The sequence below is a fragment of the Dromiciops gliroides genome, chromosome 6 (assembly GCF_019393635.1).
Source record: "Dromiciops gliroides isolate mDroGli1 chromosome 6, mDroGli1.pri, whole genome shotgun sequence".
In the NCBI taxonomy this organism is placed as follows: domain Eukaryota; kingdom Metazoa; phylum Chordata; class Mammalia; order Microbiotheria; family Microbiotheriidae; genus Dromiciops; species Dromiciops gliroides.
This window is the reverse complement of record NC_057866.1, coordinates 24,821,093-24,848,786: the sequence shown is the minus strand read 5'-3', so window position 1 is coordinate 24,848,786 and position 27,694 is coordinate 24,821,093. Positions and strand designations below refer to the sequence as shown.

Sequence of the window (27,694 nt, the reverse complement as noted above, 5' to 3'; positions counted from 1 at the left end):
TTCTCATCTGGACAATGGAAGGGTTGGATTGGATGATCTTCATAAAGTTTCTTTTTGCTCTGGAGGGATCATGCCTCAGTCATCAGTCCTCGAGATCTGACGAAGAACAGGGAGGGCTCTCTCCTGGATCATAGTCCCAAAGACACCCGTTGGGGGGCTTCATTCCAGCTCCCCACCCCCACCCCACCCCACCTCACTGAGCCATGGAGGGGTGTCTCCAGCCTCCCCTGAACACCTTCCCTCTTCAAGGGTGCCTCTGGCACAGTGAGCATCAATGACCTCTTTTATTTACAGAAAACACACCAAAAAAAGCAGTTCATTCTTTGATTAGCAAACCAATCCGACTTTTTTTTTTTTGCTTTTTTTTTTTTTGGCACAAAAATATGTCACAGGTGAACGAACCCCTAAGAGCCAACAGAGACTCATACACCAATCAGCGACCAGGCCCAGCAACAAGACTCAGACAAACAACATTATTGCAACAGACTGGGGGGCAAGGGAGACAAGGAGTTCCACATTCACCTCACAGGAAAAAGAAAAAAGAAAAAACGTGTTCACCAACGGCCAGGGGTGGGGAGGAGGAGCAAGGGCTAATGCTCCTGGGGGGTTGGAGGCGGGGCTGGTGGAGGCAGGGAGATGGGGAACAGGAAAATGGTGGGGTGGGGCCGGGATTGACACCATTCATAAATTAGAGAAGATCATTTTCTTTTTAATCTCTTACCTTGTAAAAGTGCAAAAAGTACAATAATCCCAAATACCCTTCCACTGGGGAAGCTTGACAGAGAAGTTGTGTCCTATATGTCTTGGGCATGTGTGATTGTGTAAGTGTGTGATTGTGTGAGTGTGTGATTGTGTGAGTGTGTGTGCTTGTGTGTGTGTCTGTGTGTCTGTGTGTGTCTGTGTGTGTGTGTGTATGTGTGGTTGCAGGTGTATGTGTGGTTGCAGGTGTGGGTGTGGTATTTGTAAACATTGTTAACCATCCACAGAGAGACCCAGCTTCCCTGGGCAGGGGGCACCTTCCCCCAGCTCATCCCTCTCCATTCCCTAGTGACGTCCATTGGGGGACGTAGTGCAAATTTCAGAGAGAAAAGAGAAAGGTGAGAAGGGTGGGAAGGGCACGAAGACAGGGGCTGGGGAAGGAGAGGGGATAAGGCAACAGTTAAAAATGGTCCTCCGGGGCCGAGCCCACGGCCCGCACCCTCCCCTAGTCCCGCGGTCCCCAGCGTTGTCCGCCGGTCACAAGAAAGGATGGAAGTCCCGCTCTTCCACCAGGCTGATGGACATGTTCTTGAGCTCCTGCTCCGACGTGGCCACCTTGTAGCCCAGCTGGGCCAGCACCTGCTGACAGGCGTTCTGGGTGAAAGCCACGATGTCGTAGGAGAGCCGGAAGCGCCACTTCTCGGCCGTGGCGGCCGAGTTGCGCACGGTGCCGTACTTGTGCTTGGAGGAGGAGCGGTCCCCGCGCGTGTTGTTCTGGATCCAGCGCTCTACGTGGCTGTCGAGGGGGATGCCCAGGAACCCGTAGATCTCCTCCGTCTTCTTCATGGGGTTGCGGGCCAGGTCCTCGTACCGCACCAGCATGTATTTGCCCTTCAGCCATGGGGGCCGGGCCAAGCCGGTGGACACGGAGTTCCAGAAGTCCTCACAGACCGTGGTCAGCTGCGTCACGTCCAGGTTGTAGGGCTTCCTCCCGGTGCCGTCCCATATGCGCCACAGCCGGTAAGTGTCCCGGAAAGTTTCGCTTCGGGAGGCGAGGATGCCCCGAGGGTCTCGGACCAGCTGGATGACCTTGAGGTTGAGCCTGGGGTCCTCCACCAGGGCCCGCAGGTCGTTGACCTCGGGGACCCTCACCGTCTTGATGGCCACGTGGCTGCGCTCTCGGCAGGCCTCCGCAGCCAAGGTGAGGTTGAGGAGGCCACACTTGCGCACACAGTCTCCCTCCTCGAGGTTCATGTCCACCGCGCCTTGAGCCTCACACACCGGGGGCGAGCACAGAGCCTTGCTGGCCCCCCGGCGGAAGATCCTGTCCGTGGTGTGGTTGACAGGAGGCGGCTTAATGTAGTTCTCCAAGAAGTAGAGGTCGCAGTCGTAGAGGCTCCGCAGCAGGTCTCGGCTGGCGCCCAGCATGACTCGCCTGTCCGTAGGGCTCTTGCCCTGCGTGAAGCGGGGGAGGAGGGTATACTGGACGTGATAAAGGGGTTCGAAAAGGTAAAAGAAGTCCAGGTGCTGGTTGAAGAGCTGGCCCACGAAAGAAGAGCCGCTGCGGGTAGTGGCTAGGATGAGGATGTGGGTCTTCCTCGAGAGGTTGTAGCCTAAGGTGGGGCTCTCCTCGCATAAGCGCTCGGCCATCTCAGCCTCCCCAGGGCCAGGGCTACAGTTCACAGGGCTGGGCACCGGGCAGGCGTGGAAGGACCTGGCGGTGAAGGTTCGGATGGCCGTGTACTGGATAGCGATGGAGGCCAAGGCGAGGAGGAGGACAGCCTTCCAGGAGCATTGCATGACTGGACACCTTCATGGGGATGCTTCTCCACGGGCTCAGGATCTGGGAACACACAGAGGCAGAAGGCAGCTGGGAAGAGGTGGCAGTGGGACCAGCAGAAAGCAGCAGCATGGGGGGGGAGCAGCTAGGTGGCGCAGTGGATAGAGCACTGGCCCTGGATTCAGGAGGACCTGAGTTCAAATCCGGCCTCAGACACTTGACATGTACTAGCTGTGTGACCCTGAACAAGTCACTTAACCCTCATTGCCCCCCCCCCAAAAAAGGGGGGGGGGCGGCAGCCTGGGACAGAGAGAATATTGGAAGAGCCTTTGGAACACCTTAAAGGCTAGCTATTCTTTTTACCTGTCAGTGTCAGTGAACCCAACAGTCTTCTCATCTCCCAGAGATGGCCCAGGGCCCTCGATCCCCAGCAGGCCAGCATCCCTTGCTCATTTCCCTAGGGCCCCAGGAGTTTAGGAGGCTTGGAGTCTAGAGTCCCTACTTCAAAGCCCAAGATTGACAATTTAGGAAATGCCATTGCATTTCTCTTGGCCTCTGTTTCCCCACTGGCAAAATGAAAGGGTTTGACTAGATGACTTTTCAGTCCCTTCCAACAAGAGGGACCTGCCCCCCCCTGGAAAGAATGCTAAATTAAGCATCAGGAGAACAGGGTTCAAATCTCAGCTCAGATACGCTGTAATCCCGAAATGAATCATTTCTCCTCTTGAAACCCTGATAAGGATAGTATTAGTACCAAGTTCACAAGGGTTTTGAGAGGAAAGCACTTTGTAAACCAGGGGAACTGGGGCTAGAACCCTGGGGGCTCTAGGAGTCTATGAAATAAGCAGGAAAGTAGAAGGGAAAGGGCTATGGGAAGCCATACACTGTCCCTTTTTCTGCATAGGGTCCCCTTTGGCATTTGTCCGAAAGCTCCCTATTGCTAAGCAGGAAAAGGAAACGGGAAAGGTGGTGTGGGGCCAAGGATCAGAACCTGTGAGATAAGATCAACATCCTGAACAGGGAAGGGGGCCAGGAGGCCAGGGGGCCAAAGCCCTAGATGGGGCTGTTGAACCTGCCTTGGCTTTAAGAAAGGGGGCTGACAGCTGGCTCACTGGAACAATAGCCCGTCACCACCGTCTCCATCTCCAGAGGCATCCACTGCTACTTACCAGAGGGGCTAGTAGGAAGTGTGGGCGGCCACAGCTGCCCCCTAGGGAACCTCCTTCTTGACACCAGGGTCTCCAGGCTCAGTCAGTGCTTGGTTAGGTCCATGCCGCTGCCCTGTTGAGGGACAGGGAGAGGTGGGAGGAGAGAAAGATGGCAATGTTTATTATTGTTTTCATAATAATAACAATCCTGATTTTTATTCAATTAAAAAAGCGCTTATTTTATCTGCTTGTTTCATAGCCCACAGAATAATAAATAGAAACGAACAATAGCAGGGGTGTGACTTGTCCAAGGACAATAGAATGAAATTAGTAATAATAACAACAATAATAAAATCTTTTTCCCATTACCCAAAGCAATCACTTTATCCGCCTGCACAATTGACCACTTAAAAAAAGAACTAAAGCAGAAGAGCATCTTGTCCCAGGACTGAATATAGAGATGACAGGAAAGAGGAAAATAACAATAATAGGTGGTGTTTGTAGAAGTGCTTTAGGGGACAGCTAGGTGGTGCAGTGGATAAAGCACTAGCCCTGGAGTCAGGAGTATCTGAGTTCAAATCCGGCCTCAGACACTGCGCCACCTAGCTGCCCCAAGGATGTTCAATTTTTGTTTTTTTGTTTTCTTGTTTTTTTAAGTGAGGCAATTGGAGTCAAGTGACTTGCCCAGGGTCACACAGCTAGTAAGTGTTAAGTGTCTGAGACCAGATTTGAACTCAGGTACTCCTGACTCCAGGTCCGGTGCTCTATCCACTGCGCCACCTAGCCGCCCCATGTTCAATTTTTGAAATTTGAAATGTTGAACTTTTGAAATCCTCCTCTCTGACACAACCTCTTGTCCTTCTTCCTCTCCCACTGCCTCACACCTCCTACACCTGCTTTTTGCCCTCACCAGTCACATCTTTATAAGCATGGATGTGGAACCTCTAGCCCTAAAGTCTCAATTCCAGGAGCCTCCTCTCATGGTTACATCCATAAAGAGTTGGGGAAGACCCCAGGAAAGCCAGTGATGGGAAGAGATACCCTTCATTCCCCCTCGTACCAGGTTGGTGCTTGGCTCGGCTTATTAATCAAGCAAATCTTCCTGGAAGCCAAGTGTCCTGAAGGCTGGATTCCTAAGGACTCCTGCTGGTGCCTACAGCCAAACCTCTCTGGCCTAAATACTTTACCAGTAAGAAGACAAACTTGGACTGGCTAAGGAGTGCTTAACCTTTTTGCAGAATCCCCTTGGGCAGTCTGGTGAAATCTATGTTTAAAAAAGACTGAAGGAAATGCTACATTTCATTTAAAAGCTGGTGAAAACAAAGATGCTCAGAATAATGAGGAATATAAAAGAAACCAGTTATAATGGGACACAATTATCAAAATATTTTTAAAACTAAACAAGTCCATTGCCCCAGGGTAGAAACCCTGGTGGATGAATTCTAAGAATCCTTCCTGCTCCGAGTCCTATGAGTCAAGGGAGTTAGTTGCTCAGGGCACACTGGGCAAATCCTCTGATCCCACCTCTTCCCCTGCCCCCAAGACATGGTCAAAAGGGACATAGAGCCTGTGCCCACTGGGCTCTGAGGGCAGAGCACACTTTCCAGACCTTTGGGCCTTGCCATCAGCTCTACCACAGACCCCTAAAGACCTCCAGGCCTTGACTTCTTCCTTGCAACTACACCCTACTTTATATGATATCTTTCCTTAAGAGCAGCAATTGTCTCCATTTTCTACTCCGGCACTTAGCAAGTGCTTAATAAAATGCTTTGTCATCCATTCATCCATTCATTCATTTTCCAAGTAGAAAGTTGGGATATTTCAGCTTAGTTTCTAAATGGAAACTACCCAGGGCCCAAAGCATCATGAGTCTACCCAGCCCATGCCCCTGGGGATACACCCATGCCCGGCTTGGGATTCCAACAGAGATGTACCATCTCACCAGGGCAGTCTCTGGTGGTGTCTGCCCTTCCTGGACCCCCTCCCTGCCACCTTTGCTCAAGGTGGGTCCTTTTGGCTCTTTCCATCCATTCTTTCTGGGTCTCCCCCCCCCCCCCCAAGAGAGACACTATTAGTCTTTCTGCTGCCCTCTGGTGGCCACATGGCACACAGCAACCTGTGGCTGTACCAATTCTCTCCTGTGCTGCATTTGGAACCCATCCTTCAGGGAGTAGTGGACTAAAGGAAGAAGCTGAAATGCCTCTTGCCGGCAGTAGAGAAAGGTGTCGTAGGCACAGCCTATCTGAGCTGTCTCAATTCATTTTGCCTCCTACCCAACTCCAAGGCCCATAAACACCACCTGCAGGTTTTTTCCCCTTTTCCTCTTCACTTGTGTCCTCAGTTTCCTCATTTGTAATACTAAATAATGACATGGTAAGGTTTCCCTTTTCCTCTTCACCTATGCCCTCAATTAAGTCATTTGTAAAAAAAAAAAAAAGGCAGGGGAGAAAGGGGGCTGGGCTCAACCTGAGGTTCTTAACTTGTTTAGTGTAAGGGACCCCTTTGGCAGTCTGGTGAGGCTTATGGAGTCCTTCTCAGCATCATGCTTAAAAAAGTAACTGAAGGAAATGCTAAATTTCACTTAAAGGCTGGCAAAAACAAAGATGCCATTTTCTTCTCCTCCTTCCCAGGTAAAGAACCCATGACATTCCTGATGCCCCTCCTAGTTCTCACATCCTATATTCTAAGATCCCTCCGAACTCTGACATTCCATGTTCTAAGGTCCCTCCCAGCTCTGACAGTCTATGTTCTAAGGTCTCTCCTGCTCTGACATTCCATGTTCTAAGGTCCCTCTCAGTTCTGACATTGTCTGTTCTAAGGTCCCTCCCTGCTCTGATAGTCTATGTTCCGGCTATGTCACTAAGGTCCTAAGGCTCCTTTCAACTCTAAACCCTATGATCCAGCGCCCTTACCCACATGCAGAGATCCAGACAGCCGTGTTTAATCAGCCCAGCTTAATCGTAATAGCCAGAACTCTTTACCTCCAGCACTTCCTTTTCCATAAGCAGAAATGTTTAATGGCTTCTATACCCCTTGGAGTAAGAAACTTCTCTTCCAAAGAAGGAAATATGGACAGCCCTGCCTTGGCATGTGGAATCCTCACTCAGAAGAGCCTGGCCCCAACTCACTGACCTAGTCCAACCGGAGCCAAGCCCTGCTTTCCTCTGACTATCAACATATTTAGAATTCTGACACTCAAGCATTACTTACGCAAAGAGAAAACAAGCTACCCCTAGGGGGATGAGAGCCCCAAGGAAGGACTGGCCCTCTGATCAACCCACCCATGTCTGCTCAACCTAAGTCATCTGTGTCATAGCAGAACCACTCCAAGAACCAGATACTTTCCTCTGGGCCTTTTCACTTTCAATCCCAATTTTCTTTTTCTTTTTTTTAAATGTTCCCCAAACAAATACTAAAATGCATCTTTTTCTTTCAGGATTTATTGAGCACATATTTAAAACATTGGTTTCCACCTCTGTAAAATGGAGCCAATGATGCCTGTAGGAACATCACTGCCCCGGGGCTGTTGTGAGGAAAGGCTAGAAAAACAGGAGCTATGAAGATCACTGGGGCAGGCTCTGGGGGGGGAATTCAAAAATAAATAAAAGAAAGCCCTTCCTGGAAGGAATTTGGGATTGAGAAATCCATTCCTCTGGCTCTAGAAGGGTTCCTGCCCTACCAGATTCCCCAGTCAAATTCCAAATGGTCCACAGGGTCAAGGCCTTGTCTCCCTGACTTAGTGGGGATGGCTGGCCCCAGAGAGCAGACGGTCCTAGAAGGTCCATGTTCTATTTTTGCCAAGAGCTAAACCAGTCTGTTTCTCCTAAGATCAGCTGCTCCTTACATTTATTTCAGGACCCTGGGGTCCTGTTTGCTCACCTGGCTCTGGGTCAGATTGTCTCTCCAAGCATAGGATACTATGAGATGGAAGCTCTGGAGTGTGAGATCCCTCAAAGTTTGAAATGTCCTCAAACACTGGGGTCCCGCTGCCCACTTCAGCCAGTGGCAAAAGAGCATCTGCCCAGAGACCCACCTCAAAGACTCAGAAAGATGCAGCATTCCCCCCTTCCCCCAAGGAGGAAGTGGCTGATAGTTCTGTGAACTCAGGAACCCAGTTCAGAGAGGGGCCTCTCCCATCATCCTCAGGGCTACTGGCAGGGCTCTGGCTAGATGGTAAAGCCAAGGTCAGCAGAGACGAGGACACCAGGGAAGGGAGAACAAGGATGGAGAAAGGAGACCAGTCAGAGATGAGGAATGAAGAGTGAGCTCTGAGGAAGACAAAGGGAGAGAGCAGTGGGGCAGGACCCCTTAGGGGAGTTTACCCCCCCCCCCATAAATTCCCAGGGGAAACTGGAGGCAAGGAAGCTGGTTCAACAATCCTTGGAAGCCCTTGGGAAGAAGAGACTGTTCTATTTTTTTTTATTTATTTTTGGTGAGGCAATTGGGGTTAAGTGACTTGCCCGAGGTCACACAGCTAATAAGTGTCAAGTGTCTGAGGTCAGATTTGAACTCAGGTCCTCCTGACTCCAGGACTGGTGCTCTATCCACTGCACCACCTAGCTGCCCCCAGAAGAGACTGTTCTAAAGGGGACGCTGACAGGAAGCTCAGGTGGAAGGGGGGTGAGCTAGGATGGGGAGAGCAGATTCTCCATGGTTCCTTTGTTCTGCAAGGAGTGTCTTTCCCTGAACTCTCGGTCCCTGCCCAGTGTCACTGGCTCCTCAGCAGCTAGGTAGTGACATGGATAGAAGACTGGAGGTGAAGTCAGGAGGACCTGAGTTCAAATCCTGTCTCAGACATGTACTAGCAGTGTGACTCTGGGCGGATGATGTCACCTGCCTACCTCAGTTTCTCCATCTGTAAATGGGGATGATAATAATAGCACCTCCCTCCCAGGATTGTTGTCAGGATAAAATAAGAACACCTATGAAAGTGGTTTGCAAACCTTATAGTGGTGTGTTAGCTAGGAGATGACAAAAAGTCAAGAAAGCCAGGGGATTTTCTTGGGGGAGCTGGACTGGGCAATGCCCCTCCACCCTCACCCTGCCACCAGAGGTTTGGAACTGGCATCCAGATGAGGCAGACACACAGCCTGCACCTGGCAGGGATCCTTCCAGAAGGAATTCCCTACCTGTTCGATTGGACGTGAAGGACAAAGTTTGAATCTCAGCTCTGCTAAAGGAAAGGCTTCACAGTACTTTAGAAAGGCCATTGATTCAGAGGACAGAAGATCTGGGTTCAAATCACACCCTGCTACCGACTCCCTATATCACCTTAAGTAAGTCATTTAGACCAAAAACTTGGGTTTCTTCATCTGTAAAATGGGGGATGTGGGAGGGAGCTGGACTAACTGACCTCTCAGGTCCTTCACAGATCTAAAGCTATGACCCCACTTACTAGTCTGGTGACCTTCAACAAGTCACATTCCTTCTCTGCCTCAGTTCTCCCACCTGAAAAATAAGAGGCACAGCATTGTAGGGGAGAAAGGATTTATTAAATTCCACCTCAAACACTTCCTAGGTCTATGACCCTGGGCAAGTCATGTAAACTCTCCATGCCTCGGTTTCTTCATGTGTAGTGGAGGGAAGGAGCTTCTAAGGTACCCTTCAATTCTAAGGGCTATGATTCACCATTCCAGGCCAGGTCTCATTTGTGTCCCTCCAAGAAGACAGGTGGCTTCCACCCATGTTCCTGAATGGTCTGGCCAAGGCAAAACTCACTAACTTCCTGGCCACCCCACAAGGTCTCTCTGCTTGTCTGGGATGACAGTCCTGCTTAGGGACAGGGAGGAAACCCAGGTCTCTCACCTAGAGCAATGGAGCAGGAGGCTCCCCACCTTCCCCTTCCCCACTCTGCCCCACTCCAGCCTCCTCTGGCCCATCCTTGTCAGCTTCTGCATAGGAAAACATTAACAGAAAACAGGAACAGGGTGCCCAGGGCCACTCCAGAGGAGGGAGAGAGGGCCCGGGCGAGAAACAGGAAGGTAAGAGATCCACAAAGTATAGCTATTGCACAAAACCACACACATGCAGACATACATACACATAACACACAACCACATATAAATATATATATATATATATACACATACAAACACTGTGAGAAAATAATTATTAATAATGGACTTTTGGGGGACACAGGGAACCCCACACACACACACACACACACACTCAAGGGCTTTGCTCAGGAACCTTACCTGATCTCTTTCAAAGCCAGCCCAGAGTCAATAAAAATGGAAACCAGACTGTCAGTAGAGATTAAGACCACACCTACCGGAACGTTCCATTGCCCTCAGGAGGTCTGTCTTTTCACTGGACCCTGAGCTCAGCACCATACAGCTCATTTTAATAGGGACCACCCCCAAGTTATGTCAAACAATGCAATAGAATGATGCTAGCCAGTTAGCTCTGAGCAGTGTATAAGAGCCACCTCTATCGAAAGAAAAAGGTGTCTGGTCCGCAAGAAAATTGCGTTCTCTTGCACCTGGGACCCCAATGAATTAGCCACGCGTTTTCTCTCTCTCTAGAGCAATGTGCTCTCTTGCGAGGTTGCTTCTCCTACTCTCTTACCCCCCGGGGCCCGCCTCTCCCCAGCCCCTCTTCCTGGGACTCCACACTGGGTGTATTACTAGTTTTTTAGACACGCGGTCAAATTAATAATAAATGCTTGCTGCCAAAATTGGTGCAATAGTCTCTAATTTATAAGTAGCAATATCTTAGATACCCCAATAATTTATAACAGAGACAGGCTTTCCCCCCAATATTTCAAACGCCACAACCCAAACATATAAGTGTATTTATGTATATGTATATAGCTATGGGGCCTCAGGCGCCTTACTTCTCTGACCAGTTTACACAATATGTTTCCCAGGGCTGACTACCTCCGAAACCTTAATTATTGTGGAAATGTGAGCTGCTGTTATTCTCACTTGTCCCACGTATGCTCATCTTGAACGGACTGGATCCGGAGTCCAAAGGACATTCCATCTATCATCTCATTTGAACTTTACCAGAACCCTATAAGATGGGCACCCCCTTTTTACAGGTTAGGACACTGAAGCCCAGCGAAAGGAAGCCAATGGAGATTTTAAACCAGGGACTCTTCTCACTCCAGATCCAGCCTTCTTCTCTCCACTAACAGCTCACAGTTAAGGTTTGCACAGCACAGCATTTCACAGACATCTCACTTGAACCTCACTTGAACCCTTCAAGCTGTCATTGTGCACATTTTGCAGATGGAGAAACTGAGGCTCCAAGTAGGTGTGACTTGCCATGGGGCCACACATCTGATGAGTGTCAGAGGCAAGATTCGAACCCTAATCTGAGTCCAGACTCCAAGTCGATTGTTCTTTCCATGGCTATTCCCAGGGAATGATTGCTTCTGAAGCTCTGGGATTGATTTGGCATCCCCCTCCTACATAGGTTGTGTATATTTTGAGTACCGAGGTACTCAACCAATGGCAGATGGCAATGAAAGGTAGCAAGGGGATTAAGGAGGCTGGTGTGTGTCCTGGAAGATTAGATTGTGAAGTCAGGATTTGGGAGGGGAAGGAGGGAAGGGGAGGTTAGAGTGGAAGGTGAGGCACACTGGGGCGGGGAGGGGGGGAAGGGGAGAGGAGAATGAAAAGCCTGGGGTTTTAGAACAACTTGTGTTTTCTTTAAACATCAATTCACTCCCTCACTCATTCCTTCATTCTATACATGTATAAGGCCTGGTTGTAGGCTCTGGAGATACAAATACAAAATGAAAGATTCTTTTCCCTCAAGGCACTTACATTGGGGGGATTGCAAAAATCAACATTTAAATAGATCAGGATGTGCAACATCATTTGAGTTGGAGCTGAAAACCCAGGGGAACAGCTCCTAGTTCGGGGGCTGTGTACACAGTAGGAACTGAATAAAAGTTTGTTGCATTATTGGATTGACTTGTAAGGCTTCCAGTGGGTAGCCTACCCTGGGCCACACAGCTAGTAAATGTCTGAGACTGGATTTGAACTCAGGTCTCTTTGACCACATCTGAGATGGACTGGGAAGGAGCTAAGGTTTCAGAGGGATGGAGTCCTTGGAAATACAGGCCATTGGAAGGACAGTGATCTCCCCAAGAGCTCTGGAAAGTATCGGGAGGAAAGGGGAGGCAGAAGAGAAAATTTGAGGCTTCTTCACCTGAGGGTGATATTATAAATTTACACAATTTCCCAAGGCAGCCCCCCTAGCCAGACTGGTCATCACCCTATGCCCACAACATGCCAAGAAACATCAGCCTGGAATGCTATCGCCTATCAGCTGTGCCAACCTAATCTTTCTCCTCCAGGGAGCTATCCCTAACCACCCAAGCCACCCCACTCCCACCAAAGAGAGCGCTGTTCAGTGGGAAGAGCCCTGAGCTAGGAAATCAGTCAACCAGACTCAGTCGTGACCTTACTCCTATGAGCCTCAGTTTCCTTCTCCATAAGATAGGGATAAAAATGCTTCTATCATCTACTTCACATAGTAAAGAAAGGACTTTGTGGTGGAATTAGGAAGGAACCCTCTGAATTCCTCCCAAATTTCTCTCCAAACTACTAGAAAACCTCCTCAGAATTGATCTAGGAGCAGGGAGACAGCCTAGCAGGAATGGCCTGCCTCACTGGGGTGAAGCCCCGCCCCAAGAGCCTACCAGCAGAAAGGTCCTGTTTCCATGGTGGCCCAGAAGCTGGGCCCACCCTGGGACAGACAAGCAACAGAATCCCTTCAGGGCCAGCCACCAGAAAGATTCCATTACCATAGCAAAGCAGCAATAAGACCCTGCACCTAGCACAGCTCAGCAACTAAACCCTGCAGCCAGGGGAGGCCAGTGAGGAGGCCCCACTCCTCACTACAAACCAGAAGGGAAGGCTCCCCTCCAGAGCAAGCAGCTAAGCCCTGAAACCCAATGAAAGCCAGCAGTAAGACCCAGAACCGCAGCACAAAAAAATCTTGTGACAATGCAGGGCCAGAGCCCGACTTTCACATAAAAACACCAAGTCACAAAAAAACAAACAAACAAACAAAAAAACAGAAAAAATTAGCAAAAAATGAGCTTGACTATAGAAAGTTACTATGATGATAGGGAAGATCAAGGCATAAACTTAAAAGAGAACAATAATGTCAAAATGAGTATATGTGAAGCCTCAAAGAAAAATGTAATTTGGGGGGCAGCTAGGTGGCACAATGGATAAAGCACCAACCCTGGATTCAGGAGGACCTGAGTTCAAATCCAGCCTCAGACACTAGACACGTACTAGTTGTGTGACCTTGGACAAGTCACTTAACTCTCATTGCCCCGCCAAAAAAAAAAAAAAGAAAAGAAAAATGTAATTTGGTCCCAGGCCCAAAAAGAATTTCTGGAAGAGTTTAAAAAGGCTTTTAAAAAAGCAAATTAGAGAAGTAGAAGAAAAATTGGGGAAAGAAATGAGAGTTATACATGAGAATCATGAAAAGAGTCAATAGCATGGGAAAAAATATACAAAATTTACCAAGGGAAATAACTCCCTAAAAAATAGAATTTGGCCAAATAGAAAAGGGAGTACAAAAGCTCACTGAAGAAAATAATTCCCTAAAAATTAGAACCAAACCAAGTGTAAACTAATGACTCTATGAGACATCAAAATACAATAAAACAAGATCCAAAAAAGTGGAAAACCAAAAAAAAAAAAGAAGAAAATGTGAAATTTCTCATTGGAAAAGCAATTGACCTAGTATAAGAATTATTAGACAACCTGAAATCCATGAACAAAGGGGAAAAAAAAAAAGCCTGAACATCTTTCAAGAAATTATCAAAGAAAACTGCCCTGGTATGTTAGAAACAGAGAACAAAACAGAAATTGAAAGAACCCACCAATCGCTGCCTGAAAGAGATCCCAAAACGAAAACTCCCAGGAACATCAGAGCCAAATTCCAGAGCTCACAGATCAAGGAGAAAGTATCATAAGCAACCAAAAAAGAAACAATTCAAATGTTATGGAGCTACAGTCAGGATTACATAGGATTTGCAGCCTTCACATTAAAGAACAAGAAGGCTTGGAATACCAAAAGGTGAAGGAGTTAGGATTGCAACCAAGAACCATCTACCCAGAAAAATTGAATATAATCTTTCAGAGGGAAAATGGACATTTAATGAAATAGAGGATTTTTAAGCATTTCTAATTAAAAGACCAGAGCTGAATAAAAAAATGTGACCTCCAAATAGAAGACTCAAGGGAAACATGAAAATGTAAAAAAGAAACAAGAAAAAGAAAGTATAAGAAATTCAATAAGGCTAAGCTGTTTATATTTCTATATGGCAAGATAATATTTGTTATTTTTAACAACTTTATTACTATAAGAGCAATTAGGAACAGAGGGTATGGATATAAGGTTACTCTGATAGAATAATACACCAAAAAACAAAATGAAGGACTGAAAAAGAAAATTGCACTGGAAGAAGAAGGAGGGGGGAAATTGAATAAGATAAATTGAGGCATGAAAGCTATTATAATATTACTTTCATCAATATAGGCTCAGAGAAGAAATAACATTCACACTCTGTTGGATATATAAACCTATCTTACCCTACAAGGAAGTAAAAAGGGACAGGGATAATTGGGAGGGGGCGGACTAATAAAAGGGAGGGTATATTGGGGAAGGCAGTGATCAGAAGTAAAACACCTGGGAGGATGGAAAAGGGGGTGTTAAACAGAGAGGGGGGATAAACAAGCAAAAAATAGCATGGAGGGAAATACAGTTATCATAACTATAAATGTGAATAGGATGAATTCACCCATAAAATGGAAGCAGATAGCAGAATGGATTAAAATCGGAATCCTACAATATGTTGTCTATAAGAAACACATCTGAAGCAGAGAGAGAAACACAGGATAAAGGTAAGGGGCTGGAGCAGAATCTATTATTCTTCCAGTGAAGCAAAAAAAATGGGGGTAGCAATCATGATCTCACACAAAGCAAAAGCAAAAATAGATCTAATTAAAAGTGATAAGGAAACTATATCTTGCTGAAAGGTACCATAGACAATGAAGTCATATCAATACTAAACATATATACATCAAAGGGTATAGCACCTAAATTTTTGAAGTTGAATGAGTTACAGTAGAAAATAAATAATCAAACTATACTAGTGGGAGGCCTCAACTTTCCCCTCTCATAAATAGATAACTCTAACCAAAAACTAAATAAGAAAAAAGTTCAGGAGGTGAACAAAATTCTGAAAAAGTTAGATATGATAGATCTCTGGAGAAAACTGAATGGGAATAGAAAGTAATATACCTTTTTCTCAGCAGTACATGGCACCTACACAAAAAACTGACCATGTATTAAGACATAAAAACTTCACAACCAAATGCAGAAAAATAGAAATAGTAAATGCATCTTTTTCAGATCATAGTGCAATAAAAATTACATTCAATAATGAACAATGGAGAGATCAAAAATTAATTTGAAATTAAATAATGTGAATCAAAGAACAAATCATTGAAACAATTGATAATTTCATTAAGGAAAATTATAACAATGAGACAGCATGCCAAAATTTATGGGATACAGCCAAAGTGGTACTTAAGGGAAAATTTATCTCTCTAATTGCTAACATCAATAAAGTCGAGAAAAGGCAGATCAATGAATTGGGCATTCAACTAAAAAAGGTAGAAAAAGAACAAATTAAAAATTTCCAATTAAACACCAAATTGAAAATGCTGAAAATCAAAAGAGAAATTTAAAAAAATTTAAAGGTATTGAACTAATAAATAAAACTAGAAGCTGATTTTATGGGGGGGGGAAATAGATAAACCACCGGTTAATTTGATTTTTTTTTTTTAGTGAGGCAATTGGGGTTAAGTGACTTGCCCAGGGTCACCCAGCTAATAAGTGTTAAGTGTCTGAGGCTGGATTTGAACTCAGGTACTCCTGACTCCAGGGCTGGTGCTCTATCCACTGTGCCACCTAGCTGCCCCTGGTTAATTTGATTTTAAAAAGGAAAGAAGAAAACCAAATTACTAGTATCAAAAATGAAAGGGGGGAATTCACCACCAATAAAGAAGAAATTAAGACAACTGTTAGGAGACATTTTGTCCAATTATATGCCAATAAATTTGACAATCTAAATAAAATGGAAAAATATCTACAAAAACATAAAATACCCAGATTAACAAAAGAAATAAAATACTTAACCCAATATTAGAAAAAGAAATTGAACAAGCCATCAATGAACTTCCTAAGAAAAAATCTCCAGGACCAGATGGATTCACAAGCAAATTCTACCAAACATTTAAAGAACAATTAATCCCAAGACTATATAAACTATTTGAAAAAATAGGTGAAAAAAGAATTCTACCAAATTCCTTCTGTGACACAAATATGGTGCTGATACCTAAACTAGGAAAAGCCAAAACAGAGAAAGAAAATTATAGACTAATTTCCCTAATGAACATTGATGCAAAAATTTTAAATAAAATACTAGCAATGGAATTACAGCAGTATATCACAAGAATCATACACTATGACCAGGTGGGATTTATACCAAGAATTCAGGGCTGGTTCAATATTAGGAAAATTATCAGTGTAATTGACCATAACAAGAACAAAATCAATAGAAATCATATGATTGTCTCAATAGATACAGAAAAAAGCCTTTCACAAAATACAGCACCCATTTCTAATAAAAACAAAGTTGTAGGATACAAAATAAACCTACATAAATCATCCGCACTTCTATATATTACCAACAACATCCAGCAACATGAGATAGAAAGAGAAATCCCATTTTAAAAAACTGTAGACAATATAAAATACTTGGGAGTCTACTTTTCAAAACAAACCCAGGAACTATATAAACACAGCTATAAAACACTTTTCACACAAATAAAATCAGACCTAAATAATTAGGAAGATATGAATTGCTTATGGTTAGGCCGAGCCAATATAATAAAAATGACAATTCTACCTAAATTAATCTATTTATCCAATGCCACACCAATCAAACTATCAGAAAATTATTTTATAGAGTTATAAAAAATAACAAAATTCATCTGGAAGAACAAAAACTCCAGGTTATCAAGGAAATCAGTGAAAAAAGTGTGAAGGAAGGTGGTCTGGCTGTACCAAATCTCAAACTGTATTATAAAGCAGTAATTATCTGAACAATGTGATATTAGTGAAGAAACAGAGTGGTGGATCAGTGGAATAGATTATAGTAAATGACCATAGTAATCTCGTTTATCATAAACCCAAAGATTCAAGCTTTTAGGGGGAAAAAATCTCATTATTTGATTAAAAAAAACTGCTAGGAAAACTGGAAAACAGTATGACAGAAACTAGGTATAGACTAACATCTCACACAGTATACTAAGAAAAGGGCAAAATGGGTAGGTACATGGTTTAGACATAAAAGGTGATACCAAAAGCAAATTAAGAGAACATGGGGGGCAGCTAGGTGGCGCAGTGGATAGAGCACCGGCCCTGGAGTCAGGAGTACTTGAGTTCAAATCTGGCCTCAGGCACTTGACACTTACTAGCTGTGTGACCCTGGGCAAGTCACTTAACCCCCATTGCCCCGCAAAAAATAAAAAATAAAAAAAAAATCACTATTGATCAGAGAAATGCAAATTAAAACAATTCTGAGGTACCATTTCACACTTATCAGAGTGATTAATATGACAAAAAAGGAAAATGTTGGATGTTGGAGGGGACATAGACACTAATGCATTGTAGATGGAATTGTGAACTGATCCAAACATTCTGGAGAGTAATTTGAAGCTAAGCCCAAAGGACTATAAAACTTTGTATATCCTTTGATCCAGCAATACGACTGCTAGGTCTATATCCCAAAGACATCCAAAAAAAGGGACAAAAATATTTATAGCAGCTCTTATTGTGGTAGCTAGGAACTGGAAATCAAAGAGTGCCCATCAATTGGGGATTGGCTAAACAAGCTGTAGTATATGATTGTAATGGAATATTATTGTGCTATAAGAAATGACAAGCAAGCAGATTTCAGATAAACCTGGAAAGACTTATATGAACTGATGCATAGTAAAGTGAGCAGAACCAGGAGAACATTGTACACATTAACAACAATATTGTTCAATGAAGAACTGTGAATGACTTAACTATTCTCGGCTATACAATGATCCCAGACAATCCCAAAGGACCAATAATGGAGCATATTATCTGCCTCTAAAGAAAGAACTGATATTGATTGAACACAGACTGAAGCATGCTATTTTTCACTTTCATTTTTTCTTCTTTTATTTGAGTCTTCTTGTACAAAATTACTAATATGGTAATGTTTTACATAATTGAGCACATATAACCTATATCTGATTGCTCACCACCTCAGGGAGGGGAGAGGGAAGGGAGTGATAGAATTTGGAACTCAAAACTTTAAATTAAAATGTTTTTTTTAAATTGAAAAGGAAAAGAAAAAAAGGAAGGACTTTGTAAACTGTAAAAAGCCATCAAATGGTGAGCCATCGCTGCTGGCACATCCTGCCACCTGGGAACTATCATTTAACTCCTTAATACACATTGAAAACTATAAAACACTAGGCAAAGGCAAAGCATGATTACTATACATACTCCTTGAGAACAGGAACACACACACACACATATACACACACTCTCTTTCTGCACCCTCTGTCTCTCTGTCTCTCTGTCTCTCTCTCTCTCTCTCTCTCTCTCTCTCTCTCTCACACACACACACACACACACACACACACACACACACACACACCAGGTGTTCTATTTTATTGATTTTTTTTTTAGAAAGTAAGCTCCTTGAGACCAGAGACTAATATTTTTCCTTTGAATGTCCAGTGCTGACCATGATGGCCTGGCACATAGTAGGTATTTAATAAATATTTGTGAAATTGAGTTGAATTGAATCGAATTAGTTGACTATGAACCCCAAGGGCTCTATCCTAGAAATCTATCCAGCAGGATGAAATAGGCTTGTTTTTGAAAGGCAACCCATCTCCATCATCCATCATCATCACCACCAGTACTGGGCTGGGATTCAGGAGATTCATTACAGGCTCAGGCACTAACCAGCTGTGTGACCTTGGGTGAGTCATATCTGTTCTCTGGGCCTTGGCTGCCTTAACTGTAAAATAGAGATGATAACACCCTTCCTCCCTCATAGGGCTGTTGAACTTTGTAATTTCCTAAGTACTGTATAAATATTAATTGTTCAATTATTGTTGTTAACATACTTTTAGGAAATTGTGGAAAGGAGATGGGCACATGTCCTTTCTCTCAACCCCTCCCCACCCATAAGTGGGGTAATTCCCCAAGGTTCAAGCCACAGCCCTCCTCTTTAGCCCACCTCGAGCGACACTGATTTAAGCCTTAGCCTGCTAGGGCTCCACGTCTTTGCTCACGCTGTTCCTGCTCCCTGTAAGGCTCTCTCTTCTTCTCTGCTGATATGATTCCTATCTTTCACAAAATCTGGCTCAAACCCTACCTCCTCCGTATCTCCCTTTTCAGATCTTTGACAGCACTTGCCCTCCATTGTTTTTGTTGCTCAGTCCTGTCCAACTCTCTATGACCCCATGCGGGGTTTTCTTGGCAAAGATACTGGAGTAGTTTGCCATTTCCTTCCCCAGCTCAATTTACAAATGAGGAACTTAGGCAATCAGGGTTAAATGACTTGCCTAGGGTCACACAGCTAGTAAGCATCTGAGGCCAGATTTGAACTCAGATCTTCCTGACTTCAGGCCCAAAGCTCTATCCACTGTGTCTGCCTGCTCTCCATACCAAATAATTTAATGCCTGATAAAATGCCATTGTCACAGAATTTAGAACTGCAAGGGATCTCAGAGGCCCACTAGTCCAACCCATACATGAGAAGGAATCCCTTCTGCAACATCACTGGCAATGGTCAGTCAGTCTTCCTTTGAATCCCTCCAGTGATGGGCAGCTCACTACCTATATAGGTGGCCTATTTTCCTTCTCGACCTCAAACCATTAAGAAGTTTTTCCTGATTTCCAGCTGAAATCTGCTGTTCTCAAATTTCTACCCGTTGTTCCTAATTCCACCTTCCAGAGCCAAGCAGAATGGGTTCAATTCTTCTTTCACATGAGGCAGCCTCAGTTTCCTCATCTATAAAATGGGAATAATAATACCTGCTCCACCTTTTTTGCTAGACTGTTATGAGTAAAACTCTTCATAAAGCTTAAAGCCCTATACAAACAGGATTTTTTTTTGGGGGGGGGGTCATCATTGTCCTCATCATTTTTATTGCTGTGGTTATTATTCTGTCACCTCCCAACTGTGCTTCTGACTTTTGGACTTCACCACTGTGTCCAGAATATCCCTCTGCCATGGGTAAGTTCCTCCCAGGGTCTCTCTTTTGGGGGGGGGGGCAGGCCAGCCAGCCTTCATTCCCCCCCCATCCTGCTTCCAACTTTCTGCACTTCAACACCATAAACAACTCTGATTCACCTTCCCCAGCCCCCGTCTGCTTTCCTACTCCCTTTTGGGTGTCGTGTCCCCCTGGTAGAACACATGCTTCTTGAGGACCGGGGTCCTTTCTTTTTGTTTATGTTTGTACCTCCAATGCTTAGCACAGTGTCTGGCATACAGTAAGTGCTTAATAAACACAGGATGCCTACCCACTTGGGACTTAACTGATCACAGGATCATAGGTCCAGAGCTGGAAGGGACTTTTTGCACATGAGGCACTGGAGGCCCAGACACATTGTGACTTGCCTAATTAGGGTCACATAAGTACTTACTGAGTCAGGATTCAAACTCAGATCCCCTCATGCCAAGTCCAGCACACTTTTCATAATACCATCCATCCATCTAGAGAATTCCCCGCGTGGAAACTCCCTCCACTGATACCATTCTATAACTTAACAATCTTAGATAGTTCCCCAGGACACTGAGAGAGGCTAAGGGACTTACCTAGGGTCACACAGCTAGTCTGTGTCAAAAGTAGACCTTGTAGGGGCAGCTAGGTGGCGCAGTAGATAGAGCACCAGCCTTGGATTCAGGAGGACCTGAGTTCAGATCCGGCCTCAGATACTTGACACTTACTAGCTGTGTGACCCTGTCACTTAACCCCACAAAAAAAAAGTAGACCTTGAACTCAGATCTTTCCTACTCCTAGACCAACCCTTTGCCCAGTAGGCCAAGCTGCTACTCATTAATCCTGCCAAGAGAAGGTAAACTCCTCAAAAATAGATAGTTTCATTGTGTCTATCTCCAGTGCCTATCACAGAACAGATGTTTAATGAGCACCAAATGAATGAGTGAATGAATAGATGAGTGAGTAAGTGGATGAAAGAATGAATGAATGAATGAATGAATGAATAGATGAGTGAGTAAGTGGATGAAAGAATGAATGAATGAATGAATGAATGAATGAATAGATGAGTGAGTAAGTGGATGAAAGAATGAATGAATGAATGAATAGATGAGTGAGTAAGTGGATGAAAGAATGAATGAATGAATGAATAGATGAGTGAGTAAGTGGATGAAAGAATGAATGAATGAATGAATGAACGAATGAATAGATGAGTGAGTAAGTGGATGAAAGAATGAATGAATGAATGAATAGATGAGTGAGTAAGTGGATGAAAGAATGAATGAATGAATGAATGAACGAATGAATAGATGAGTGAGTAAGTGGATGAAAGAATGAATGAATGAATGAATGAATGAATGAATAGATGAGTGAGTAAGTGGATGAAAGAATGAATGAATGAATGAATGAATAGATGAGTGAGTAAGTGGATGAAAGAATGAATGAATGAATGAATAGATGAGTGAGTAAGTGGATGAAAGAATGAATGAATGAATGAATAGATGAGTGAGTAAGTGGATGAAAGAATGAATGAATGAATGAATGAATAGATGAGTGAGTAAGTGGATGAAAGAATGAATGAATGAATAGATGAGTGAGTAAGTGGATGAAAGAATGAATGAATGAATGAATGAATAGATGAGTGAGTAAGTGGATGAAAGAATGAATGAATGAATGAATGAATGAATGAATGAATGAATGAATGAATGAATAGATGAGTGAGTAAGTGGATGAAAGAATGAATGAATGAATGAATGAATAGATGAGTGAGTAAGTGGATGAATGAATGAATGAATGAATAGATGAGTGAGTAAGTGGATGAAAGAATGAATGAATGAATGAATGAATAGATGAGTGAGTAAGTGGATGAATGAATGAATGAATAGAGAGTGAGTAAGTGGATGAAAGAATGAATGAATGAATGAATGAATGAATGAATGAATAGATGAGTGAGTAAGTGGATGAAAGAATGAATGAATGAATGAATGAATGAATGAATGAATGAATGAATGAATGAATGGTCTCCAATTATTTTATATGCCTAGGCCCTTTCTCCTCATCTTCTAACCTCCTTGTAGACAGGGACTCTACCTTTGCTTTCTTGTGTTCCCCCCAGGTCCTGTCCACTATAGACAAACCTTTCTTCATGTGGTTGACCCTTCTAAACACACACACACACACACACACACACACACACACACTTTTTAAAATGTTTAGCCCTCCTAACCCAGGCCTGGGCCCCTTCTCTCACAAATGAAGGCACAAGCACAAAGAGGGAATCTCTAAACATTTAGAGAAGAAAGGAACCCTGTGCCCGAAGTGGTCCTGTGGGGCTTTATAAGGGAGAAATCATGCCTGACAAACTCGATAGCTTTCTTGATAGAATTACAAGACTGGTAGATGAAGGAAACGCAAGCGGGGTAATATATCTTGATTTTTTAGCAAAGCATTTGATACCGTGCCTCGCGTAATCTTACAAAATTAATTCAAACAAGCTAGGCCCTAAGCACTTGTCAGTGGAGGCCTGAGAGCTGAAGGGCTCATGAGGTGGGAAAGGGGGGAGGGGAGGAGGAGAGAAAGGAAGAGGAAGAGAAGCAAGGGGGAGAGGGGAGAGGAGGAGGAGGAGGAGGAGGCAGGAAGGGTGCCCAGGGCTGGAGAGGAAAATGAAGGCACCTCCAGGAAAGCGTATCATGGGGTCTTGGGTCAGCTTCTATCTAACATCTTCATTAATGATCCTGAGAACAAGAGTAAACAGGCCTCTAATGAAATTTGCAGAGGATATTAAGTTGGAAGGTGTTGGGAACACCAATGAGGACAGCAGAGGGGCCCTGAGAGACCTGGGAAGACAAGAAGGCCTGGCAGAAGGCACCTGATCAGGGAGGGAAGGGTGGGGAGGATGTCAGACCCTGTCTAGGGTAATAAGAGGCTCTGGAGCTGAGGTGAGAGAGTTCCAGGCAGAGCAATAAGGGGGTGGTGGGGGAGATGCCAGTCGGCCTCATTCATTCCCCTCTGAAATGCCACCAGGGCTGCTTAGAGCCCAGGAAGGATAAGGGAGAGTGGCTTTCTTTGACCCCAAATGCAGAGAGGAGCCTTACAGTCTAACGTAACTCTTCCAGTCTAAGCCAAGATCTGTCACGAGCAGGCAGGAAGACAAAAGCAAAGGGAGGAATTCCTGGGAGGGTGCTAGAGGCACCTGGCCCTTGGTGTAGAAGAATGGGATACAGGAGATGGGAGAACAGCACAACTGTGATTCCTTCAGACTCCTTCTTTGGTGAACACTTTAGACACCTAGGGAGGCTTGCCAGGATACCTTAGACTTATGAGAAAGTGGACAATATTTGGGCTCAGAGGACCCGAGTTCAAATTTTGCCTGTCACTTACTACCTCTGTGTGACCTTGGGCAAGTCACAGCCTTTCTGGGACTCAGGGTTCTCATCTTTAAAATAAGTGTGTTGGACTAAATGACCTGTGATTCCGCACCATCCTGGCCTTCCATCTCCAACAAGGAGGAAACATGAAAAAAGGGAATGGGGAAGAAGTGGTGCTGGCTGCCTCCAAAGATGAGAGAGCTGGACACCGTACAGCTTCGGGGGGGGGGGGGTCCTCTCTTCACCCACAACCGAGCACTCTCTATTTCCCTCGGTAGGGACTTGAGGATCCCAGATTCTGCTTGTCTCTAGACTTAAGCCATCCTATGGGCCATGGGGCTTCTGGCTCCTATTCACACCCACAAGGCAAAGGACCAAGGGAAAAGTCTCACAGCATCTCTCAGCTGTCCATTCAGAGGAATGGCTTGAATGGCCTCCAGGGGGATGGCAGTGAATGTGAATCAGGAACATTGGCTAGTCCAGTGTCTTGCACATAGTAGGGATTCAGTCCATATTTGCTGAATGAATGGAGAGACAGATGGATGAATGAATGAACAAATGAATGAGGCTGTGAGATTACCTTCCTTTGGGGTCTGTTAAGAGTACAGGGGCTGGCTAGCCTCTGTGAGGGACTTAGGGCCAGCCTGCCTGGCCTTGCTGACCCTGGGTTTCCCTATCGGCCAGCCCTAGGATTCTCTGATCCCTAAAGGCTCAGCTCCACATGAGTAGTCTGGGTCAGCCTAGTTAAGAGTCTCACGGAAGAGGCAGGAGCCAACCCAAGGATGAGAGGAAGAAGGACCCCCATCACCAAGGTTGTGCCCCAGGTCAGAAATAAAAGGGGAGCCTCCCAGAGGGGCTGGGACCCCCTCCTCCTAGGTACTTGGTCCGACTCCTGGGCACACTTTGTGGAGGGTGCCTTTACTATACATTTCCCCCTTCTCACCACCACCACCACATCACTGATTATGGGGAACAAGTCTGTTTCCATGGAAACCATACAGTGACTAAGGGCTTCGGGACCTGCTCTGAACCAGATTGTGAATATCAAAGCTGCCCTGGGCCCGGAAGAGGGGAGCTGGGGGCAGCCGAGAGGGATCCTGTGGTGACTGAGGAGAGTGGCAGGAAAGTGCTGGGAATGTAGACCCCAGGGAGAAGGAAGCCACCCCTCAGGGACCTATCTCAGGGACCCTCTGAAGACATAACTGTGCACACAGGGGCTCAGACCCAGCCCTATGGGGAGCTGATTCCCAGGGGACAAACCCACTCAACTTTGGCCACAATTCCATTTTTCCCAGCTCAGTCCATCATGGACATCGTGAGTTATCTGTGCCCATCACCCTCGCCTGTATCTGTCACTGCCCAGTGAAAGATCTGTAGGGGATGCTCTCGCTGCTTTTCCCAAAGGCAATCCTGGGAAGGCTGGCAGGTGGGGGTGGAAGGCCTGAGGAGGGGGAGCAGTCTGCAAGCTGATAGGAAACTGAGGAACTAAGAAAGATGAAGCTTCCCCTCGAAAACACCCCTGCTGCACAGAGAAGAGGGAAATTTGGATTTTAGAAACCAAAGATGTTTGTGCTCTGTGGTTCCAGGAATCTGCAGAGGAGGGTCTTAGGAGGGCCTGAGGAGGAGGGGGGGAGATACTAAATGGCCCCAAGGCCACAGCAGGGGCTGTACACAGCCAATCCTTCACAGACCCTTTCTCTTCTTCCCCCACCATAAGACCTGCCCTACCCCCAGGGATCGTCACTAGCCAGAATGGAAGAGAAAGAATGGGAGTCTGCAATCAGATCTGGGCAGCAGATGGGCTGTCCCCCCACCCAACCCCTAAAAGGCCCCCCAAATCTTCCTTCTCTCCCCCTGCCCTTACAGGCTGGGGTATTGTATGTCCAGAGGCAGGGATGGAATTCCATTTCTTTCCTGTCCATGGGCCCAACTCCTTAAAGCTTCCAGGGTTCATTTGAAACGATGTTTCCTAAAAGCCATGGGTAGGTAACCACCCCCTCCCCAACCTGATTCACTCCCCAAAGACAGAGTAGAGGACAGACTGAATCCTTAAGGGCTAACTCGCCCCCAGCCCTTTCCCAGCCCACTGCTGCACTAATTCACAAGCCCCAGAAGCCTTCCTGCTCCTAGCCACGCAGCCCCAGTTCCTCCTTAGCTGGGATCCATCTTCAGCACCCACACTGGAAAGCTCTGGGAGTCAGTGTTTGCTCCTTGGGTCTACTACCTCTACCCACCCCACTGGCACAGTCTCTGCAAAAAGCCCTGTCCTAGACTCCTGTTGTCCTTGGGGGCTCGGGGATCATGGAAAGCCCAAGAAGTCATTCATACCCAGGAGTCTCCCGATTCCAAAGGACTGGCTTTGAGGGACCTCTCTTCCCCTGTCTGCCCTCTTTATTCACCGTAGTTGATCAGGGTTGAAGAATCCGGACCAGGGCAGAGACGGGGGGAGGGAGGGAAACAGAAGTGAGGGAGCAGAGCACGGTGAGAGCTGAAGTCCGGCGGAAAAGCCAGGACCATGGTGCTTCTCCAGCTCCCCCAAGGCACCGAGCCATCATTAACCCCTAGCCGGACTTCTCCCCATCTGGGCGGTCCTGACCGCTTGGGTTCTAGCCCACAGAGCCTGGAGGAGAGAGTGATGGCCCCAGCTCCTTGGGGGAGAAAAGAAGGCCTGGGGCTTGGGCGCTTTCCCTGTGGACTTCCCCTCCCCGGCCTCATATTGGTCAGGCTGAAAATCTGACCCCGCTTGTCACTCCGCCGAGCCCCCTGCCTTAGAGCCACAGAATGGTATGGGAAAGTTGGATCCGAAGGGTGCTAAGCAGTCCTTGAGCGGGGAGGGGGGTGGAAGGGGAGATGGACAGAGAGTGAGCCAAGGCACGGCTCAACTGGTCCTGAGCCTGTTCTGGGCAATGCTACGGAAGGAAGGAAGGAAGGGGACCTCATTTAGGGAACATCTCACTGGACAAGTTTGCTTTTTCTTCCTAAGTCTGTGTGTTGGGGGTGGGGGATGGAGGCAGAGACACCTCATCCCGTCAGAACACTCCCCCAGTGGCCCCGGCGCCCCAAGTCCTGGGAATTTGGAGGGGGAGACCCGATGTTGGCAAAGTCCCCCAGACCCTCCCGAACACGGCTCCGCCTGCCTTCCCCCCTCCGGTCACCGACCATCCTTCTCTCTGGTGCTCTCTCCGGCTCCGGCTCCCCGATGCTGCCGGTCCCCGAGTCCCCCTGCAAACGCTGCCGCCCTGGTGGCCCAGGGTGGGCACGGGAAAGGAGGGGAAGTCCGCGGACAGCCTCGGGGTGCCCCGTGGGGATCCCTCACCCCAGCCCCTGCCCGATCGGTCCAGTACCTGGTCTGGGCTGCGCTGGGAGCCGCTGCAGCGCCCAGCGCGGGCTCCATCCCGCTCTGCCTCAGGCTCTGTCCGAGTCCGCGGGCGCCGGCGGCGGCAGCGGCGGCATCCTCCGCCCTCGGCCCTCTCAGCCTCCTCCTCCTCTTCTCCAATCTCTCTTCCTCCTCCTCTTCCTCGGGCTCTCCTCCTCTCAGATCTCTCGTCTTCCTCCTCCTCTCCTCGGCCCCTCCTCCTCCTGTGCCTCCGTGCGCCCCTTACCGGCCCCTCTCCATGACTCGGGGGCGCACGCAAGCCCCGAGCGGGTCGCCCCCGGGCTCCTTGTTCGCCGGGGCCCGCCGGGGTGGGCGGCTGCGCTGGGAGCTGGGATCCGGGGGCCGGGAGCCGGGAGCCTCCACTGCCGCAGCCGCAGCCGCCTCGGGAGCAGGGAGGGCCCGCCCGGGCGCGCCGCAGCGCCCGGCGTCTGCAGGAGGGAACAGGAGCAGCCCGGCAGTCCGAGCCTTAGACCGGCCGCGCAGCAGCAGCGCTGCAGCCGCCTGCCCGCCTGCCCGTCCGCCTGCGCGCCTCCAGTCCGGGAGTCGAGAGCTTCGGCCGCCCGAGCGAGCAGCCAAAGCGACGGGCGGGCGGGCGGGCGAGCGGGCGGGCGCTGCGGGTCCCAGCTCCGCCCCTTCGCCGGCCGGCTCCCCCCACTCCCTCCCTCCCTTCCTTCCTCCACCTTCCCCACCCCTCGAGGCCCCCAGAGCTGCTTTCTCTCTCTCCCCCTCTCTCTCCCTCTCTCTCTCTCTCTCTCTCTCTCTCTCTCTCTCTCTCTCTCTCTCTCTCTCTCTCTCTCTCTCTCTCTCTCTCTCCCTCCCTCTCTCTCCCTCTCTCTCCCCCTCTCCCTCTACACCCCCCCCGACCGCCTTGAACCCAGGGCCACAGACTTCTGCCCTCACTCCCCCTGTACAGTAAAAGCCCCAGGGACAGAGTTCCCTGAGGGCTGGACTAGCGGATCCAAATGCTGTCCCCTCCTTTCACATTCCCAGCTGCCACAGGGCCCCTTTCT

At 46.9% G+C, this 27,694-nt stretch overlaps 1 protein-coding gene across 2 annotated transcripts; it reads right to left on the bottom strand.

Moving 5' to 3' along the window:
* Positions 1-327: 327 nt before the first annotated feature.
* On the bottom strand, positions 328-27,249 carry CHST1 (carbohydrate sulfotransferase 1). 2 transcript variants are annotated; one of them, XM_043972331.1, is made up of 3 exons: positions 26,653-27,249; positions 3,649-3,760; positions 328-2,542 (listed from the first exon to the last, which is right to left on the bottom strand). In XM_043972331.1, the coding sequence occupies exon 3, from the start codon at positions 2,497-2,499 to the stop codon at positions 1,237-1,239; it is 1,263 nt and encodes a 420-aa protein (XP_043828266.1). In that variant the 5' UTR covers positions 2,500-2,542; positions 3,649-3,760; positions 26,653-27,249; the 3' UTR covers positions 328-1,236. The 2 variants fall into 2 exon arrangements, with proteins under 2 accessions (XP_043828266.1, XP_043828267.1); XM_043972332.1 differs by lacking the exon at positions 26,653-27,249 and adding an exon at positions 7,661-7,809.
* Positions 27,250-27,694: the final 445 nt, after the last annotated feature.